We start from the raw sequence: 22,485 nt of genomic DNA, 5'->3' as shown, positions 1-22,485 counted from the left end.
TCCCCAAAGTGCTGACGCCGGGCTGGGTGGCTCTGTGCTGAACTCGGCCGCCTGCACCTCCACAGGGACCCGCCGGGGCTCCTGGCGGCCCATCTGCCTGCCTACCTGCTGCCATTCATCCCCCACCACCACTACCACCACCACCACCCTTCTCTCTATCAGAGATTCACTTATCCTCTACCCCCACAACAGCCCGAAGGCTTTGTGGAGCCCGGCCCGGCTCAGTGGGAAAGCCACCCTCAGCCCACCACAGGGGAGCTGATAGGCAGCAGTCAACAGCTGCAGTGCAGGAGAGCGGCCAAGCGATGGCCACGGCTGGTTGGATCATGGCTCACCCTACACAGGGCTCTCTCCGCAGTAACCACAGCGAGGCCAGTGCCTCATGAGGCTCTGTGTGCTGCTTCATACTGTATGTTGTCCGTTAAGGCAGAAAAGCAGCACATAAGAGCAGCGCAGCGCATTTATCATTCATCACATCAACAAACTGTTGAAACAACTTGGTGGCTTGGTCAAGCTTCGAGGAGCACCAGCTTCATGTTTTAACCCTAAGCACTTAAATAATATATCTGATGGCGAAAAGACAAGACCATTTTTGTTTTTTGCAGATGCTATTAGCAGGTGTCAGTAGCCAACAATACTACTTGAACCCGGAGCGGAATAGCCAATGTGGCTAGGGTGTATAGCATAGCAGAGACAAGCACCAAGGTGTCCGTAGCCAACAATGATATTTGCAATCGACCTGGGCACACGGTATATACTGTATGTGTATATGTACTGTATGTACATTTTTCCTAAACCTGACCAAACTGCGACCGAAAATAATAATTTAAAAAACAGAAAATAATAAGTCAATTAAGTGAAAAATAGGGTTCTTTCAGGACTTAAACTCCATCTCCAGGGCTGGAATTGGACCCATTCATCCACCACCACCTGCTCCTGGCATGTACTTTGCCATGTTGTAATATGAAGATATAAAAATTAAATGACAAGAGTGATTTTGGTGAAAATAAGAAGCCAAGATGTTGGTTTAAAGATCCCCTCCAGACGTGTTGTAAGACCTTTAAAAATACTCTCCTACTTGACTGTAAAATACATTCCCCAAGTTCCTACATCATACTTGTCTAGATTGGTTTCTTATATGACTTCTTCATCACGTGTTGTTGGGTAAAAATGTCAGTGTCCCATAATGATCTAAATGCTGTTTCAGAAACATTTATAGGCTTGTGATGTGAAATGGTCTGAAGGACGGTGACATCAATCTGTTTAGAGTGAATATTTCAACAACTACTGGCCAGATTGATGTGAAATTTCAGACGGTTATTTGCGGTCAACCCGCTGAGGTCAGAATACTAATGATTTTGGTGACCCTGTGACCTCTCTGCTTGTGCCATCATCAGGTCAAAACCTTTCATTTGTACACAAGAAATATCTAATGGTTTCTAATGGTCATGAGGTTTCTACACAAGATGTTTCATTTTCTAATGGGCAGGTTGCCTTGACATTTGGTGAACACTTTAATGCACCCAAACTGATAAATTGATTAGATTCTAATGACCCCAACAAACATTACATTTTCATCCCAAACACGGGGTCATTAGAAATAAATAATCAATATGATGATCATTTATGTCGGGTATAACAAGCAAAGCAGGCTGTAGAGGCCACTTGTGTGTGGAAGAGAAATACAATAAAAATGAATTTAGTAATCCATCACTGAAAAAACAGCAAGCCCCTCTTGTTTGCGGCTTGTGGTTTTCAAAGTAAAAGCTCTGTTGTGTCTTGTGTGTCATGTAAATGTTTTTTATTTCTTTTTTAAAACTGCATTTTTTCATTTGATTTTTAATTATTAATTTGGATATTCATTATTCTATTTTTAAATGATGTATTTGTTGATTGTTTTATATTAATTTGTTATTAATTCCTGTGATTATTGTCTGATTGGAATCAATTCACCATGACCCTCGTGGTCCTCCATACTTGTGTCACTTTTTATTTAGTACTTTACTATTTACGTGTGGTTACAGGACATCAGTTAATAAATATTGTAGTCATTAATACATGTGTTAGCTTTTCTATCTTCCCATTTGTGTATAAAACCTTTAAACTTGACTGAATAAAAACAGCATCATCACTTTTATGATAACAAGATGGAAGCTGAAGAGCGTTTTGCATCACTAGCGAAGCACCTTTACGAATGTGTTTTTGACCCGTCACCTTAATGTCTCTGCTCCCTGTCCCACCTGTGTTCATCATGTCATCATTCAACATCATGACGTGCTTATCGCTTTCTTTAACCTTGACTGAAACAGCCCCGGCGACTGAGCTCCAATCTGTGTGATGAAGAAGACTTTAATGCCGTTATTCACCATCCTGTCTGTCTCCGTCTGCTGCAGACAGTCATCTTTTCTTTCTCTCTTTCTTTCCATCTCTCTCTCTCACTTAATTCTCACTCAGTCAAAGCGCAAGACGATTTGAAAGATAAAGCGCCGTCTCGCCCCCCCACCTCTCTCTCCCTCTTGTCTCCTTGTGCGACCAGAGGGGATTGTGGGGTTTAGGGTTACCGGTGAGGTGAGTTGATTAAATATTAAGTTGTCCTGAGAGTTGACCCTGCTCCTGTGTCCCGCTCTAAATGCATCACTCTTCCTAAATTCTCTCCCCCGTCCGGGCCTCCATCCCGTTAACCCTGAAGATATTGACACGGCCGCTCACAGCACATTACCTGGGAGAGGGCACCGGGGCTCTTTTTCATCCATCAGCTTCATTTGCAGAGACATAAGAGGGATAGAGGGCCAGACCAAATGTATTGATTGTTGACAGAGGGGCTGTTTAATAGTGCCGGATCTCAAGGTGACTCAAAAGTTTAAGAAACCTCAGAAAGGCTCCGATACAGACAAATGAGGAAATGGTTTAAACTGTTTAAACTTTAAAGATAATTGATCTATTACGCTTTTGTGCTTCTTCTTTCCTTTAGTGTGTTATATAGTTTTTTGTGCCTGTAAAAGGTAAAAAAAGTCCAAAGTCCACAGCAAAGGGAGTTACTCTCCCCCACAGAAACACTGCTCCTGAACTGCATGAAACGCCTTGATTGAAGTCCTGCCCTTTTCTTCCGAATGTGGTGATGTCACCAAGTAACACATTTGCATAATACCTGCTTAGAGGTTAGTTTAGCACGCCCTCAAATAAAGCTAGCCCCAAGCACAACTGATATGACACAAGTAAAACGTTTTTTGAACATTAAAGCATGTAAACATGTTCACTCAAAATACGAGTATACACCTGAAAAATGAGCATGATGTGTTGCATTTAACGCATGATTTTGCTTTTTTTATTTGACTAATGCCAGGCACACACTACACGAGAATCAAGCCGATTATGAGCCTGATTCCTTCACACGATTGGATATCGTAATAATTATAATAGGTTATTTGTTATAATAGGTATGTAATAGGTATTTGTTACTTAAATATTTAATTTATAATAAAGTATAATTAAATGGTTGTCACTGTCCACTCATATTTATCAACATGAATCCCAATTAGTATATGACTCTGGGAAAAATAATATGCAAGATTAACATATTGTTTGTTTTCATGGTGCGGCCTCGAGGAATTGTGGGTTGGCATTATCTCCTTTCCTTTGGTAAAGGATGCTCCAGTGTATCCTATGCTAAAGCAGATAATAAAGGAAGCATTGAAGCACTTTTCCTTAGCATTTAGAGAATTCGACCAGCTCTTATTATGGCTGCTACTCAGATACTTCCAGGTCATTTCACTCCGTTAGGAACCTTCTTAAACAAAAAAGACTTTTCGACTGCAGCCCAGGTTTGCTGCCCCTGTGTTTGGCTGCAGATGTTTCATGTCTGCATATTACTGAGTGTGTCAGTGTTCTCATATGAAGCTCAGACAGCAGCGTGTCCGAGCAGCTTGTTGCCGTGCCGACAGTGGGAATAGTTGGAGGGGAGACGGGACAATAACTATGCCCCGAGGCAGAGAAGCTGCTTCTATCTGAGAGGCCACCTATTTAAAATCAACACATTCTGGAGGTTTCACATCTTCACTTTCCATCTTTTAAGGCTCGGCTGAGCCCCTGTCAGCGTTGTGGATCCCGCCTGGAGGGACGTTTAAGCACAGCAGCACCCCGGGGGGAGGCAGGCAGAGAGACTGACAGGCTGACAGATAGACAGGGACTAGTCTCTGCTGTGGAACAGGTCCATGGTACTCTGTGTTTAACAGTCCTGCACAGCAGGGGGAGTCAAATATATTGATTTGTTGATATATCGAGCTGATGTTGACCTTTTATTAAACATTAGCTCTTGGCTGATAATGTCAGCCACCTCTGACATATTATTGAAGGTTTCTTACAGATCTGACAGAAGCTCACACAGTGAAATGTGATTTTTTTTGGTGTTTATTTTACTTGTTTCAGCTGCTTGTGACAACTTAAAGGTTGAAATAAATAAGATATAATTGAGATATAATGACAATTAAAAGCAAATAAAAGCCTTCATGAACTTTAGTCTTGTAGTGGGTGATGATTTAATTTCTATCCTGAAACAAATTTACTAAAAATGTTTTTTATGCATGTGATAAATGAAGACACAGGACCTTCGACTTAATAAATACTGACAATTCTTATTCGTTTTTTCATCATTATAAAATAATAAAAAAATAAAAGTCACATTTGGACTCATTAAAAGATAGGAGAAGAGGAGAAAAATAATATGTTTACAAAAATACAATTATGAACCTGAAAATGAGCATGATAATCCTCTTTAACACTGATGCATCAATGCACATAGTTTGCTGTTGTAGCTGTTCGAGGTGGAGCTGCAGTAGTTTTGCACCAACTTAGGCTCAAAGATGAAAATAGCTTCTCGAAACTTTATCTATGGTGCAACTTTGGTGCTATTCATCAACTGTACATATGTTACAACTTGACAGCGTAAGCGACACAGGAGGGCCAGTGAATGTCGATGATCTCAGCCAGGGTGACATTATAAAGTATATTAGGGCTGATGGGATGACTACAGTCCCGGGAAAGGAGCCGTGGCGACGCTCCTGTGTGGTAAAACGCTGTCAATCTCCGGCTGCTGGAAAACAACGACCCCGTACAAATGAAAGCTTTGACCTCGGTGCTAATAGCTAATGACAGCGGCGACCTCCGCAGCGTCTTGTGTTTCTGAAGCTCGTCCCACATGAAAGGATGCTCCAGGGAGCCCAGTGATTAGCAGCACAGAGGTTGCCGTTTTGATTTGGGTCGAGGTCACGATCACAGAGAGCGTTGCATCTTCTGTTTTTTCCCCCCCACGACACCCACATTCATGTAACACCCAATTACGCAGTGTTTCTGGGGCTCAACACCGGCTCTGATGACACATTACGCTGCGTTTTAACATGTTTTCTGGTTGTTCATGTTGAAAGTTGCGAATTGCGAAGCATTGGCCATTTGCTGAACCCCTTTCCCGAGCTTCCCAATACAAGAGTAAAAGCGTAACGAGTAGATTAAACAATGTGTTTATCTGCTCTAACGTAAGTTAACTAGCTTACTACTGATAGTAGTAATATTGTGTTACTTCCAAAGTCAAGAGGGATGTTATTAGCTTACTAACTACCTTATTTTGTGGGGTTACAGGTAACGCTAGAAAAATACCTGTTCAGGACCGGAACATCTGCTGTATGTAGTTGTAGTTCAACTCAAATGAGACTGAATGTTTGAAGGCAAATTGCATCCTTTCTCAAACTCTTAACTGATTTCTATTCATACTGTTTGTCTCGTGTTGATTGGCACTTTTCTGTTTACCTTCACTATCACTGGTTGTCTTCCTGTCAGTAGCCAAAATGAGAATTGGCACACAAGCTTACATTCCCCCAGATGGAGGAAATCTCATCTACTTTGGTTTTACTGAGCAAGAACACTGAATATTGTCCGTGTTTGTTTCCCCTGATCCTTCATAATCACATGTAGGAGGAGGCGAGGAGTTGCCCAGAGAGAGGATGGAAGAATCAAAGTCAGAATCAAAGTTTAAAGTTATGGTTCAAATAAACTTCCAAAGCTGCTTATTCCAGCTGGACAAAATCACTCAAAATGAACATGTAACTACTTATGTGACCTCTAAAACCAAATGGCTACACCACTTCTATGTGGCATATACTGTTGACCTGCTATCTCCCTCTAAAGACTCCCTGCACCCCCTAAAAAAGACAAAAATTGGTCAATGGAAAAATAGGTGTTTTTACAAGTTTTTGCTTATACACTTTGAGTATGAATTTTTCCTTTCCTTCCTGTCTGCACAGGCGGTGTCTGAACGCTCCGCCCGGCCTGTTGGTGGCTGCACCGCGGCCGGAGGAGCTGTAGTAAAAAGTGATGGAGGCCGGTCAGCCCCGCCCGGCGCCCGGTCCTATCATCCTGCCAGCATGCGTGCCGACCGGCTCCCAGAGACACAGGGCGAGAGCAGATACTGTGTGTACTGTATTGATCAGCTCGGGCTGGTGTCCGAGCGCTGGCACTCTTCAGCGCTGGCTGACAAACAACTTAATCAGACTCAACACCCGTGCAGGCCCCCGTGGCTGGTTTCTGCAGCAGCTAGTCCTCCTCAGTGCCATTGTGGCTTCACTCATGCAACCTGAGTAACAAATAGTAAACAATTTCAATATTTACAGCAAAAGTCCACCCTCAATACCAGACTTAAAGAAAAGTCCCTGCATGTAATATTCATCTTGAAATACGGAGTCAAATCTACGTTAGCATTTAAGTCTGAATCTAAATATAGCATTTAAAGGTATTGTTCAACTAAACCTCACAAGCTACTTCTATTCTTCTATTTCTATTCTAGCTATACTCTAAGGACAAAAGGAAGAAGTACTCAGATCCTTTACTTAAGTAAAAGTAGAAATACCATAGTCTAAAAGTACTCCATTACAAGTAAAAGTCCTGATTTCAAACTGCGACTTAAGTAAAAGTACATTATCAGTAAAATGTACTAGTCAAAGAAAAAGGCTGTTTTTATCACTAACAAATACATGTAATCAATTTTTTTGCTTAAAAACTTTACTTAAATGATTAATGGATTATCAAAATATAGTTGTGATTATCTTTTTGTCGAATAAATAATCAATTAATCAACAAGTTTCAGATCTATTTTAAGCACTAAATGGCTGAACAGTTATGATTCTTGTTTAAAACTAGAATCCCAATATTACAACGTATCCTCAAGCAACGGTTCATATGCTATCTTACAAAAAGTTTTTCCTAATTTTTGGTGCGTTTTCCTACGAATGTCCAGCAACATGTAGCAATTTCCACTTGTTACATGCAGTCTTTTCAAAATAAACTTCTGTCTTCACAGGAAACAATTTGGTTAGTTTTAGGCAACAAAATTACTAAGTTAGGTTTAGAAAAAGATCGTGGTTTGGGTTAAAATAACACCGGAAGTGACGTTAAATATGAATTGATTTTGTGGGATATATACAAATTATAGTGCATTACTTTTCGTAGGTATAGCTATGAACGTTGTATGAGAACAGCCTGTCCAAGGGGACGTCTTCATGCTGCTTGTTTTGTCCGTCCAACAGTCCAAAACCCAAATATAGCCTACTAAATTCCCTATCATAGAGGACTAACAAAAACAGCAAATACTCACATTTGAAAAGTCAGAACTAGTTAGTTTACTTAAATGATTAAAGGATTATCAAAATAGTTGCGATTAATTTTCTGTCAAATAACTAATCAATTAATATTTGTTTTCAACACTAAACCTGAACAGTTGAAATGATTCTTGTTTAAATATTATCACAAAACTGAGTTTAATTATATAAATGTGTTGGTTATTGTGGCTCCTGTTGTTCTCCGTCATTTGGAGGTGATTTTTATGAACATTTTAAATATATTAGCGGATATCCATCGGAAGTTAAAAGAACATAGAAACTGCAAAAAATGAAATAATGAAGACAACATAACTGAGTGTGAATATAAACAATGAGACCCAAAATAAGTCATTAATGAATTCCCAGAGGCGTCTTAAAACGTCAAATCTGAACATCTGGGCTCTCAGTCTTGCTCCAGTTTAGAAATGCCAGCGAGTGAGACTTGCATTTATTTTCTAATCAATTCAAAGTCAAACTGCATTGTGCCTGCGAGGTGTGTTGTCAGGACACATAAGCTTTTAGATGCAGGCTGAACGCTGCGTTAGCATTCTTGCAAATTTTGAATTTAGCCACCAAAGCTAATTTCCTTTGTTCGTGCACATTGTTTCACACATTTTAACGCAGTCCGCAGCCTCTCCCAGAGATGTTTGATGCCAGGGTTGATGGGAGGGGGGGGGGTGTTGAGGGGCAACAAGCCTCTTGGTCAGGACGAGGACGATGCAAGGGCTCAGTATTGAGGAAGAGGAGGAGGAGGAGGAGGTGTGGAGGGGATTAATAAGCGTTTGTAGTATTAAATCAATGTGCCTGGGAGCTGAGGCACCTGATTAGCATGACCCTGTCCTGCACATCAGCACATTCTGGGCTGGGGGAGGCTGATTAAGAGCCAATGCTAATTTCCTCTCAACCCTGTCAATGAAAGAGAGAAAGTAAGAAAGACAGAAAGACAGAGAGAGAGAGAGAGAGGTTGGACGCCTTTGTAAAGAGGACAGTGTGCATGTTTATTCATATGTATAGTACATGTGTGTAGTGTCACCATTTGTGCATTAGTAACTGGATAACCCGTTCTCAGTCCCATCATGACCGTTTGGTCAGTGACCCTCGGCATCAGAAACCAACGCACGGAGGCACCCTTTAGCGACAGTACGTGACGAACCGGGCTTTCAACTAACTCCAACGTAAACCAACCCGTGGTGTTAATCGATGATCAGAGCAAGTGACGTAGTATTAATCGCGTGAGAGTCTGCTCAGGCCGGGTGGGAGTGGAGGTGGATGGGTCAAACAAATAAGACTTTCAACCAGGAGGCCGCTGTTAGTGTCCTGTGTGAAACTAAACGTAACGACTTATTTGGTCACGTCAGTCGTTAGTCATGTGACTTGTTGGTATCGTCAGTCCCTTGAGTCCCGTGAGTCGCTAGTCAGTGAAGTTAACGACAACCACGAGCGTTTCCTAACCCTACCTAAGTGGTTGTGTTGCCTAAACCTAACTTTGTGTGAAAACAGAAGTTCATTTTGAAAGGTCACTATGCATGTAACGAGCATATATTGACTCGTCGTCCCTGGTCCGTCCAAAAGTAACCAAAGAGGGGTATCCCGTGCTTTGTCTCCGATGCCGAGGGGTACTGACCAAACGGCGGTATTTGATGAGTTGGGAGTGAGAATGTGTTGTCTATTTTGATATTTGGTTAATCATTTAAGTAATCTCTTTAAGAAAAAGCGCCAAAGATTAACTTCTCACATATGAGTATTTCCTGTTTTTTTAGTTGGATGTTGGATGGAAAAAACAAGCAATATGAATTAAAAAAATACATTTTTACATCTAATTGACTAAACGATTAATGGAAAAAAGAATCAACAGATTAATTGATAATTAGTTTGTTGCGGTCCCATTTGAGAATGAGAGACCAGTTATTATATGGTGTCGTTTATCTGTAAAAGTTTGTAGCCGTCAATCGCTGTTTGAAAAAGTTTTCATGGTGAAGACAGTAATTTCTCTGCAAGTGCTTGATTGAGCCAATCCACTCAAAACATACAAAATTCAAGGCTATTTCACGTCCAGAGTTCCTTTTTAAAAACATAATAATCCTCCCACTATAAACCTCTCCAGCCTAAATTCAATGCAGATGTTGTTAACAGACTTCATCCTGAACTGAATGATACGTCACGATCAGAGATGATCAAAAGCATCACAGAATGTAACGGCCATAAAAACAGTGTTCGCTAGCAGAGTCCCGGCAGAGGGATAAAAACACAAAGAGGGAATTTTTTGTACTTAAAAGACTGAAGCTTTGGAGCATACCCACTTGATTTGTCTGACTTGTGTTCTCTTTTTATATTTGTGGAAGCTGCAGGATGCCTTCAAACAAACAGAAATCAAAGAGAAAAGAGAAACAAGATTCAAACTTTCCCTTCACAAATGATAAATCTCTCACTTCTAGTCTCTGTATTTGTCATGGGAGACTGTTAAAGATCTGAAATCAGCACACTTCACACCAGCCTGAAAATGTAAAGATGTGGTGGAATGTAACAAAGTAAATTTACTCAAGTACAAATTTGAGGTACTTGTGTATTTACATTTTCTTCTACTTTATACTTTATACTTCTACTCCACAGAGGCAAATATTGTACTTTTTACTCCACTACATTTATCTGACAGCTTTAGTTACTTTTCAGATTACAGTTGTTTATCCCCTTCCTGTCCAGTTAAAACCAGGTATCTCCAGATGTGTTGATGTTGAATGTTTGTGATAAACTGAAGGATGAAGTGTTCCTTTATGTGTTAAGAAAATCCTCCTCCTTCTTAAGCTAAATAAACTCTTTAAAATGCCTCTCGGATCAGCTGGAAAATGCATCGTCAGAAAGCTGAAAACATGCTGTTTTTCTGACTTTTTAAAGATACGTGGTTCTCACAGGACAGCGACGCTACAAACATATGATGACAAAAATGGGATTAAATTGGGTGAAGAGCGCAGTAGGACTTGTTTAGAACTCAAAACTCAAAGTTTAGGACTTGGGACAGGAGTGCAAAGACTTGACTTGCAAAACAATGATTTGGTCCCACCTCTGGTATTAGTACTTTTACTGAAGTAAAGGATCTGAATACTTCTTCCACCACTGGACGTGAATGGATGATCCCCACACATAGACACAGCTACACTATTAGAGTCCAGTCCTCCCACTGAGTACTGCTCTGTCATATTAACGTAACACACAGCCGGGTCAGTGGAAGACAGTTAAAGAGCTTCCTCACACTGAAATCACTTCACATGACAAACCCGCTCCGACAATTAAAGTTCCCCCCACAGAACACATTTCAATTACAGTAATTACCCTCCAGTCCTCTGCTGATGTCCCCACAGATCACGCCTGAACGTCTGCGTGGCAGCCAGAGCTCAGCGTGGCCAAACACCACACATCAGTGGGGCAGTGAACGCCACAGGGCGGTGTAAAGTAGCAGAAAATGTGAATACTCAAGTAAAGCGCCTCACAGTTGTATTTAGCACGAGAGTAAGTAAGGGATAATGTACGGCGAGTTGGTAATTGTCATTGCAAGATCACCCTGAAGGGGTTTATTTCACAACAATGACCCGCTAGCTGTACATTATCCTGCTTATTACACGGCTACTTACTTAAGAAATCAACAATTTGACACAAAAATGGTCCGGCAGAGTCTGAGATCAAGACTGCGCCCATAGCAACGGTCTGTTATACATAGCAACGGTCTGTTATAAAGAAATAACAGACTGCAGAATGCTGTGATTAACCAATCAGAATCGAGTATTCAACAAAGCCGTGTAATAAATGTACTTTCCACCACTGGTCTGCGATCTAGAAATATGCACACAAAGCACATTTCCACGATGTGTCTCACACAGAATATACTGTGTACATCAGTTGTTTTTTCTTTATGTTGAAGCAGCTGGAGGTCATTTTGCTTTTGATTGCGTGAGGATGAGCTTCCCTTCTGGCTTGCGACGCTAAAACTCTTCTAATTTTCATATGTTTTGCTCAAACGGTCAAAGCTGACTGCTTTATGTTTGGAGATAAAAAAAGGACACAAGCATCTAATTAGCTGTTTTGTCTCACAGCGGAGAGAATTCTGTTACTGAATAAATGTGTGCATGTAAAGCTGATCTGAGGGTGCAGCCGTCGTTTGATGACGCCCCGGTGACAGTCCAACGCTGCGTATTCTAATCTCGCTTTAATATGAGGACACACTCTCTCACCTCTGTGTTTTACAAGCTGCACCGTCTCTCTATATTCCCCGTTAATAAGATATAAAGTTAGAGTGCTAGCACTCACTCGGTCAACCAGGACGAAAATGATTGGCTTTTAATTTATAGTCTGTGTGTTTTATGTATCAGTCGATGGATTCCTTATTTGTTGTCTTGGATACGGCTCGAGGAACAGGATGCTCAATGTCACCGCGACACACAGGGGCACGAGCTGGATGTTAACTCCTTCGCCTTGTATTAATATATTATCTACCCGTCTGACAACCCCATCTCAGGTCATGTGATCACATTAAAGCCCTCTGGCGAGCCCCACACACACACTCTTGTTTACAAACCATAGACTCGGCAGTGGTCGACAGGCCAGCGTTGCAGCCGCCCCCTGCTCTGCCCTACAAGCCCCTGCGTGTCCTGCTCCAGACCCATTGATTTTATCGGGCGACGCCAAAGCCAGTTGAGGCCAGCGTCCAGTCTGCCGCGAGGCCTCAGGGTGACACAGGCTGTGACAGGCCTGCCCTTCTGTCATCAATGTCAGCGAATACTCTCATGCAAACACCAGGGGCTGAGATTAACGCCGGCTCGGGGGCAAAAACACCCGGGAACGTTCATAAGAAAGTTAATTGAGAGGGTTAAAAAAATGGCCCCAATACTGCATCAGAATATAGTTTATAGTATGGAAGTGGGACACGCTGCAGGATTGGGGGCTGCTGGGTGAGAAACACAAAACACTTTGTGATCTGACAGCAAGCAAATATGCAGCCTGAAGCAGCCAGGAGTGAAAGAAACCCACACAAGCCTTAATAAAAACCATATAACAACAAGGTGCAATAAATGAATCAGCAGTGAGATGATGGAAGAGATTCCTGCAGAAGGTTTTTATTTTACAGCTATAAAAATGATTGTCATGTATTTTGATAATCGATTAATCACAGTCATTTTTCGAGGAAAAAAGTGAAAAATTGCCAAATATCCTCTGGTTCCTGCTTCTCAAATGGGAGGATTTTCTGCTTTATATCTTTGTAAAGTGAATAGATTTAGGTTTTGGACTGTTGGTCAGACAAAACAAGACATTTGAAGACGTCACCTTGGACTCTGGGAAGTTGTGATGGGCATTCTTCAGATACTAAACAATTGGTCTATAATGAAAATAATCATTAATGCAGCACTAGTTTAGAGCGCGCATGACTGGTCTCATTCTTTGTTTGCAGCTATACCTACTAAAAGTAATACACTGTAATTTCATACATATCCCACGAAATCCATTCATGTACTTAATCACGCGCCAGGAAATATAAATAGTGGCGAACACCGCGTATAAGGAGGAGGTCAGGGTGGATGGGTGGATATAAAAACACCGGCCCAGGAGACCAGCGTTCGTGTCCCGCGTGCAACCAGAACTCAACTTTGATTTATTTGTCACTTAAGTTACGTACTTAAGTAACGCCACTCCCAGCGTTATTTTAACCCAAAACACGATCTTTTCCTAAACCTAACCAAGTAGTTTTATTGCCCTCAACATAAGGAAGTTGTTTCCTCTGTAGACAGAAGTTTATTTTTAAAAGACTGTATGCATGTAACAAGAGGAAATTGACACGTGCTGCTGGACAGTCGTAGGAAAACGCATGAAGATACGCATTTTGTAAGATATCATACGTATGAGAATACCTTGCAGCACATAATGTATGGGGGACTGCCACTAACAATTATTTTCTATATCGATGAATCTTATTGTACGGATTATTTTCTCAATTTTGAAATTGATCTCGAAATTGTCACAATTTCCTAAAGCAGGAGGTGAATTAATCCGACCAACAGTCCAAAACCGTAATTTATTCTCACATAAATCAGTTGAAAGCAGCTGGAACCAGTTTGAAAAATGTGTGGATTATCAAAATAGTTGATGATAAACACACCAGCATCCATACTATAGTAGTCAGACACACACATCCCTCCTCCCCTCACATGTACTCACTCCCCTCTATGTTACAGTGAATTGATGTCCTCCAGTTTAGCATTAGTAGCTTGCATAACGGGGCGTTTTCTTCCCCTCTTTCTTCTCCCTTAGCTGCTTAGCGCCCAGTAGAGCAGTGGATGATGGGAGCTCCGACACGGCATGATCTAAAAACCCACTGGCGCTTTAGTGTGCCTCAGCTGGCTTATATAACCCCGTGTGGATGTACAAACCGCCTTGCTATTGGGAGAGCTCACGGAACACACATACACACACAAAATACTGATATATGTGTGTGTGTGTGTGTGTGTGACGGCACATCAGAGTGTGTGTTTGATGAAGCGGGGGTGCATGTTTAGCAGAATATAGTCAGATTTGTGTGTCCCCTCTCCTCCTAACTACGCTGTGCGATGACATCACCGCTGTGTCCCCTTGATTTTTTGGACCGGCGAGCTCCCCAGTGATGTCACTTCCGCCGGGGCCTTCACCTGAAGTGACATCATATGTCTGTTGCATAACAACCCCGCCCCCCCCACCCCCCCCGCCCCACCCCCTGTGAGAGCAGCGGCAGCTTCTCTCTGTCTTTGACCGCCCAGAGGCGCCGTGAAACTCCGCATTATGGAAATACCAGGTGTGCGTCCATGAAATGGAAATGGGCAGATATAAAAAATACATCACAGGGGTTTAATACGGAGACACCCACCACGATGACCTCTGTGACCTCTTCATGCACCCTTATAAACAGCTTAATGCTCTTTCAATCCAGAGAGATGCCAACAGGAACTCCTGACAGGAAATATTCCGGGTGTGAGAGACAGCGATCGAGAGAGGCCTGACCTATATAAGAAGGAGGCTGAAATATTTATGGATGTGAGTGTCCTAATTGGCAAGCCACTGGGAGCACTGCGGCCTTCTCCTCCAATCACAGCCTGGGAAGAGGTTAACACACATACACACACACACGCATGTAGACGAGCGTCGGTGGTCCGAGGGCCCGAGCAAGGCTACTCTACGCCGTGACCCTGTCATCCCCAGCCTGAGAGACGCCTCTTTAGAAAGACAGATCTGCCTTCGCCAGGGCTCGGGCATTGTTAGAATCATTACCAGAGCTGTTATCATAACCGTCCTCTCTGGCACATATGGACGGGAACAACCGCTCAGAGCGCTAAGTCAAACACAGCCTAATTGGCTGGGCTTAATCTCCAGCACTGTCACGCACTGCTCGGCTCTCTGAGAGGCCTCAATTACTGTCCCCGCCGATGGAGACGAGGAGACGGACACTTTCTGACTTCTAGTTTCAAACCACTGCAGGCTGCAGCGACGAGGAGGAGGGGGAGGAGGAAAAGGAGGAGGAGGAGCCACATCAGGGATCAGCAGGGACTAAAGTTAATGTGGCATTCTATCAAATATATCAAAGAAATCCATTTTATAATCTGTGTTTCAAGTTACTTGAAAAAATGTAACCAATTTCAAATTATGTATTACTATTAAAAACACGTTCTCATCCCAACTCGTCACATACTGACACTTTGTCAGATCCCTCGGCGTCACTTTTTGGACTTTTTTACTACGTTTTTACAGTGAAAATGTGATTTGACCTCAAGCAGCTGATTGTGAGGTGAAACTTCAGGCATGGGACACAAACAGCGGTCTCCCGGATAAACGCTTTGTGTTTATTGGACATATCCATCTCCCCTCCCGCCCTGTGTGTTGCTTCTGCTCTTTAAACTACGTCACCTCAGCACTTTCCCTGTGCATTTACTGTTGCTGTGGATGGGTGTACATTGTAGTTAATGGAAAGCCTGGTGCATCGCATATGGCGCTAAAGGGTGTCTTGTGCGGCGGTATCGAACGGCGGCTGTGACAGGGTGTCGGTATTTGACGCCCTGGGAATAAGAACGGGCTGGGAATTCCTGATTGCATGATGGTTAACATTAGCCAGCCAGCTAAGAAAACACAACATGTAATTAAGACAACTTTACAGTCTCATTTCTCCTTTTCTGTCCAAGCTAACACGTTCGGCATCCGTCTCTCCACTGAGCACAGACCAAAATGATATCAACCCACCCTCAAACTCCCAGTAAGACAGCAAACAAACGACCCCACAAACTGTTACTGTAATGTAATGATTGTAATCCCTTACTTGTACACGACTACTGTGTTACATGTGTCTGAGGAAATAATGGTTTTCCAAAGCAGTGATGCTCTCCAAAAAAGTTTCTCCATCAAAGCTGCTTTAACAGATTGTTGCTTCACAACAAAGAGGGAAAGAAAATCCTCCTGATTGGACCAGAACAGCAAAACGGCAACACTTCAGTTATTGTCCTTCCAAAATGAAAACTAAATTAAAATCTGCTGAAGTGAAAATAGATTAACGGATTTAGTGTGCACATAAACCACTATTTAAAGTATTTATAATTGGTTACTTAATGTTTTCTGTATTACTGAAAGTTGCACAACAGCGGAGCGCTGTAATAAACACATGTAAGATTACCATTATAACTACATTAAAAGCAATACTAGATACTTTCAGTTTTAGCACAAGGTGTTGCTGTTTAACTTGCTGACTTCAGGAGTCTGTAATTCACAAATAAGCGTCTCAAACGCATAAATTGGCCAATCAGAAGAGAGTATTGAGCTAACGACACTAACAGTACATCACAAGCTCCGAGTCATTGTTGTGATTTTTAGGATTAGCAGGCAAATGAGTTGGACAAGCATCTCTGTCTCGCTTGCACAAAGGGAAAGGGAGCAGAAATCAATGGGCTGTGTTTACAGGGTACACAGCCGACTGTAACACTGCACGTTATGTTACACACAGCCAAGCAGTAAAAACAGACGAGCTGCTTGGCAGCAGGACTCAGCCTGGCCGACCGGCCTCGTGCTAAAAGCAGGCAGAGACAGCAGTGACACGCGGGCCAAGAGCAGTTACTGGCACCGCGCTCCAGTCTGAGACAGAGCAGGAAGTGGGACAGATTTTAAAATATTATGTCCAGAGATTATGATGTGATTTATCCTCAAACACTTGAGCAGCAATCAATCTAATGTGCAAGAGAGAGATTTCTCTGTGTGGAAAGACAAGATACTCACGTAAGAAGTACTCAGATGGGTCCGCTTCGTAATCCGTTTCCTCAGGAAAGTGGTCTATCTGTTTACACATCCCTTTGAGGTTTCCTGTTGGAGAAAAACAGAAACAGAGTTTAGAGGAGTTAATACAAGAAGACACCAACAAGACAAACCGCAAACTCGTCAAATATCACCGCTTGGACAGCGTCCCTCGGCATTGGAGACCGACGCACAGGGTACCCCTCTAGCGTTACTTTTGGATGAACCCGAAAAGGGCGTGTCAATATACATTTGTTACATGCATAGTGTCCCATGTCTTCACCATGAAAACTTTTTCAAACAGAGATTAACGGCTACAAACTTTAACAGATTACATTGGAGTTAGTTGAAAGCCCGGTTTGTCACGTACTGTCACTAAAGGGTGCCTCCGTGCGTTGGTTTCTGAGGCCGACGGTCACTGACCAAACGGCGGTATTTGACGTGATGGGAGTGAGAACAGGTTATCCAGTTACTAAATAGTGTGAGAAGAGTTCATAGAGGACCGTTTCCTCTGCTCATGGCTCTCACACAGACCAGAAGATGCTCTTCAGAAAGCAGACCTGAACACCAGGCCTCTCTGGCAGCAGGTGGCGGCTTGTAAACAAGAGCGGCACAGCTGGTGCGACCTGGAACCGCTCCAGCATGCTGTGCACGGGGAACCTCATCTCTTAATGCTCGTTCTTTTGGCGCCGTCCAGCTACTCTGTCCATCCAGGAAGCAGCATGCCGGCATCCCTCTCCCTCCCACTTCCTCATGTCTGCTCACCCTCTATTTGCAGCCTCTCAGCGGAGTTTTGGCATTGATGAGGTCACTCAAGGTGGCGTGGCGGGGGAGGCGCCCATAAGGCGGCCATTACGGCGACCTGCTGTTGCAGATGCCTGGGCGTTTGATTGGACCAGATTAGCGTTTCATTAACTTCTTCATCTCCTCTCCCTCCAGTGTTCCTCTAATTAGGTGAACAGGTGTTGGTTACCATGGTGCCAGGTGTTGCCGAGGAGGTTTTGGCAGTGAGGCATGATGGGCGCAGCGGGGTGCGGTTATTACTTTGTGAACGGCCCACATGCAGCAGAAAGAGAGGTACCCCCCGGTGATGACCACTCAGACATTAGACAGAGTGTCACCTGGAAAAAAGAGAGCCATCAAAGCGTCCTCGGTCTGCTCTCCCACCTGCCTGCAGTATTGGTGTCGGAGCTACCTGCGGGTTGGCCGCCGCTGTCTGTTCAGAGACTCAGCTCAGGACGGATGGATTTAGATGTTTGTTTTGATTGTCTCAATGTCATTTGGGAAGTTTACATCCAAACGTGGCACAAATTTGAACAGAATTTCCAGAAAATCAGTAAAAGAAAAAGAGAATTAATGTACGTTTCTATCCACTGCTGTTGGGTGATCTGTCAAACCTTAAAGGGTTGAAAACATGATGGAAATATGACATTTTTTTTTGTGTCATGTTTTCTTTTGAAGAAGACTACATCGCTCTATATAGATCTGATGTTTTCCTCTTTTTAGAGGAAGTTTAAGTCACATGCTTCATGTGCGGCATCCTTGTCCATTGCACTTTGTTTTTATCGATACAGCAACAAAAAACTTTTTTTGTGATTTTTTTCAGCTTTCTTTTTTTAATTTACGATGTTTCCACTCAGGTTTTTTATGTGTAAATTGAATATATATGTGCATAAAAACAGAAACATCTGTACAACAATTTGTTAGTGGTGAGTGTGGGAACCTCTGCATGAACAATCTGATCTCATGGGAAGGCGTATAAATAACACAACATTTTATGGACATTCTGTGTGTCATGATGACGCATTTTAGGCTTGGGTTAACGTTGTGAAACGGCTTTTCACGTGTCATTTAACGCCACATTGTTACTGTGAAACGGTCGTGGTTATGTTTAGGCAACAAAACTACTTAGTTAGGTTTAGGGAAAACATTACGGTTTGGCTTAAAATAAGTACGTAAACAACGTAACGGAAGTATGGTAAAAGCGTCAAAATGTCACTAACATTAACTTCAAAATAAGTCAATAACACTTTGTAGCATCTGGAGGAAAGGGGTTTCACATTATCCTTGTGTGTGTGCTGTCTTCTTATGCCTGCCTGTGAATGCACCTATGTTGTGAGAAGCGCCACGTCAACCAACACAGAGAAAGTAAAGGTCGTGTCTAGAAGGGAGCCCGCTAATTTGCGAAATCTGATCTGAGATCTGCAAAAACTCGTGAGACTCGCTGCCCGACGACCTATCCTAACCTTAACTATTCAAGGTCAATATCTAACCTTAACTATTCAAGGTCAATGCCTAACCTTAAGTATTCAAGGTCATAACCTTAACTATTCGAGGTCAATGCCTAACCTTAAGTATTCAAGGTCATAACCTTAACTATTCAAGGTCAATGCCTAACCTTAACAATCTCGCCAGAGTTTCCCCAGTTTGCTGGTTCCCTTCTAGCCACTAACGAAAGTAAACCGACTGCTTATCTGCCCGCAACCCTGGGACAGTCGGATTTGGAGACAGAGGTGTAACCCACTGCTCTGTGCTACTAAAATCATGATCTGCTAAATGTAAATTTGGTATAAATGATCTTAAGATATAATTAAGGGGGAAGAAAGAAATTATTTATTCATACAGACTACATGAAATGACGCCAAAAGAAAGAAGGACGTTGTTAATGCAGGCGAAATGATTTAAAAATTGCCATGTCATTCATACACCATTTGGTGAGACCGGGTTGGCATGAAAAACCCACAAATCCTTAAGGGACACAATCCAATGTCCCAACTTTGTGTGCGTGTCCACTCCTTTCTCCCACTGTCTTAAGCTCTCGCCCATAATATAAAAACACTTATTGATTTTCATCAACAGGTTTTGTGGCAGAGAGACAGGGATAAAGACAGAAGAAAGCAGGGAGAAAGAAAAAGGAGGAGGGGAGAATAAATATAGGAAGGGCAGGGAACAGAGAGGTTTTGAAGGACAGAGAGGGGAGATGGAGTGGGAGGTGGAATACATCAAGTTTGAGTGTCACAGTTTTAGGCCTCAGTAATTGCTGAGCCATGAAAAGGCCCTCCAGAGTTTAACGGACCTGCACAGTTTTGAACTTGACGCTCTGATATACGACACGAAACTGCAGATTAGAGAACTGGGCTCGTTCCAATCAGCTGGAAGGTGATCTCTGTTAACTAGCGCCGCAGCATAAAGCTCAAAGTAATCCTCAGAAGCTTTGGTGGAGATGCTCGGCAGCAGCTAGCTGTGGCACGCCAGCTCTCAGATATGAGCTGGTGCATACTGTACTGTAGGTGTAACCCCGCCACCTCCTGCAACTACTCCCCCAGGCTGCTGCTGAAAATAACACCATGTTCCTCTTCAACTTGCCTGCTTAAATAAGCTCTAAATAAGTTGTATTTCCAGGAGAGGAGAACACACTTGTGCCGCCTCTCAGAGCTTATTTCACTGAAAGATGACTTGTGTTTACATACGACTACATTGCACGCTCCCAGCGGGGCTGTCTGAGCAAACTAGCAGCAGCAGCCCACAGAGCGCCATGTGTGTGTCTTAACAACGTTATCAAGTGGGTGTAAGATTTGGTTTTGCAGCTGGCCGTCCCATCCGCAGTTGTGCGATTTGTAATAGCAGCTGTGGAGAGTGGCCTGTTGGGGGAACCACTTCAATTAGCGTGCTGAAAGATTTATGTGACACTTAACCGCTCCAAACGGTCCTTTTCTTGTAAGACATGTAAACTCAGCAGGCTGGTAAATGTTTTATAATGGCATTTTCATTTCAGGGACCTCCCCACGTGAGTGTGAGCGCAGGGCCGAGGCGTGGAGAGAGCCGTCTGGCCATTAAGAGCTTTGGCAGGGGGACCACTGTTGAATGGAGAGGTGTTACCGGAGGCTCAGGTGTGTACTGGGTCAAAACACTTATCACTTAAAGAGAAACACCTGTATCCACTGAGCAACACTTTCAACACAGTGCGCTGGGTTACTATAAAGGGCTCCCTGTTTAAAGTCACATGAAAACGGAGTCTTGCTTTTTGCAGTTTCACATTTAGCTGACAGAACCTGGATGAAGGGGCAGGAGAGCGACATTTAAAGTGCTTTAAAGATCCCAAATGTTTTGTTAACTGTCAAATCAAAGCAACAAGAATCAGGATTTGGGGATTAAAGAGTCTACAGCCATGCTAGTGGCTCTGTGAGGCTGTACTTAGGCACAGCGGTCTTTTGAACTGATAGCATGCTGGCAGTTTAACAGGTACCATTGGGACTTTGACCTGGTGATGGTGCTAGTTGAAAAGTCAGAGGATCACTAAAGTTATCACAACTCATCCTGAGGGGGACATGAATGTGTGAACTGAATATCATAGCGATCTCATCCAGTGGTTGAAAAGGTGACGGTGCAAAGTCTGTAGGATCATCTCGTTCTCACTCCCAACTCGTAAAATACAGACACTTGGGCAGTGCCCCTCAGCATCTGGAACCGACGCACCGAGGCACCCTTTAGCGTCTGTACGAGACACACCAGGCTTTCAATTAACGCCAATGTTAACCCATCCGCGTCATTATTAGACATCAAAGCAACTGACGTAGTAGAAAGAGCGAGAAAGTCTGTGTAGGGCGGGTAGAAGGGGAGGATGTTTTTGTCCGCTGTTTTTGTCCCGTGTGAAATCAAGTCAACGTCGACTTATTTGACCTTAGTTTTGTTATGTAACTTACATACTTATTTTAACCCAAACCACCAACTTTTCCTAAACCAATCCAAGTATTTTTGTTGCAGAAGTAAATCTAAAAACTAAGTAAACCTATGTTGGAAGTTTATTTTGAAAAGATGCCACGTATGTAATGAGAGGAAACTGACACGCCGTCCCTGACGCGTCCAAAACTAGAGCGTCATAGTTTGAAGCGTATAGGCCCGCTGACCAAGCATCAGTATTTGACGAGTTGGTAGTGAGAAAGTGTCGGTAGGATTCATCCTCTGAGGACCATATGTACAAAATTTCATCCAATAGTTGTTGAGAATATTAAATACTTCTGTAGCGACTTCAGGAAACAAACTAAAAGCTGCTAGAGCCTGATGCGCTACCGAAAGGATTCACTGAGATTCAAATATACCCTGAATAAAATCTTATAAAGGATCAACTTATTGCAACATACACAGAACTATGATCAATCACGATAATCAACAGCAATCAAAAGAAAGTCAACAAAAAAATACAGCGACTCACTCCCCCTCTCTTCCCTGTCACACCCAGCTGATAATATTAACTCCATATCCATGTGACCCAACTCTCTCAATACATTGCAATCACATAATAATAAATGACAATATCACAAACTCTAACCAATACCAATACCAAAACTATAAACCATCAAAAACCTAATTAACATTACTACAAACGTTTCTGAATTCATTCATGGCTCCTACAATTTCAGTCTGGACCAAAGCAGGTGACAGACTTACATTTCCATCACTGAACCACGATGTTGCAGCTTGTGTCATTTTCAAACCTGATCAAAAAATGTACTGAACACTGATCAAATATTTTTGATAACATTTTTTAATAAGCTTT

General features: G+C 42.6%; 1 protein-coding gene across 1 annotated transcript in view; it reads right to left on the bottom strand.

The window, feature by feature from the left end:
• cacng2a (calcium channel, voltage-dependent, gamma subunit 2a) overlaps window positions 1-22,485 on the bottom strand; it is a 73,697-nt gene that overhangs the window by 4,285 nt on the left and 46,927 nt on the right. The window contains exon 2 of the mRNA XM_037791824.1: window positions 16,914-16,997. Coding sequence (XP_037647752.1) covers window positions 16,914-16,997 — 84 coding nt within the window. The remainder of the gene's footprint in view (window positions 1-16,913; window positions 16,998-22,485) is intronic.

Source organism: Sebastes umbrosus, chromosome 14, assembly GCF_015220745.1.
Source record: "Sebastes umbrosus isolate fSebUmb1 chromosome 14, fSebUmb1.pri, whole genome shotgun sequence".
NCBI lineage: Eukaryota > Metazoa > Chordata > Actinopteri > Perciformes > Sebastidae > Sebastes > Sebastes umbrosus.
Note: the sequence above shows the minus strand (reverse complement) of the source record. Positions and strands in the feature narration are given on the sequence as shown.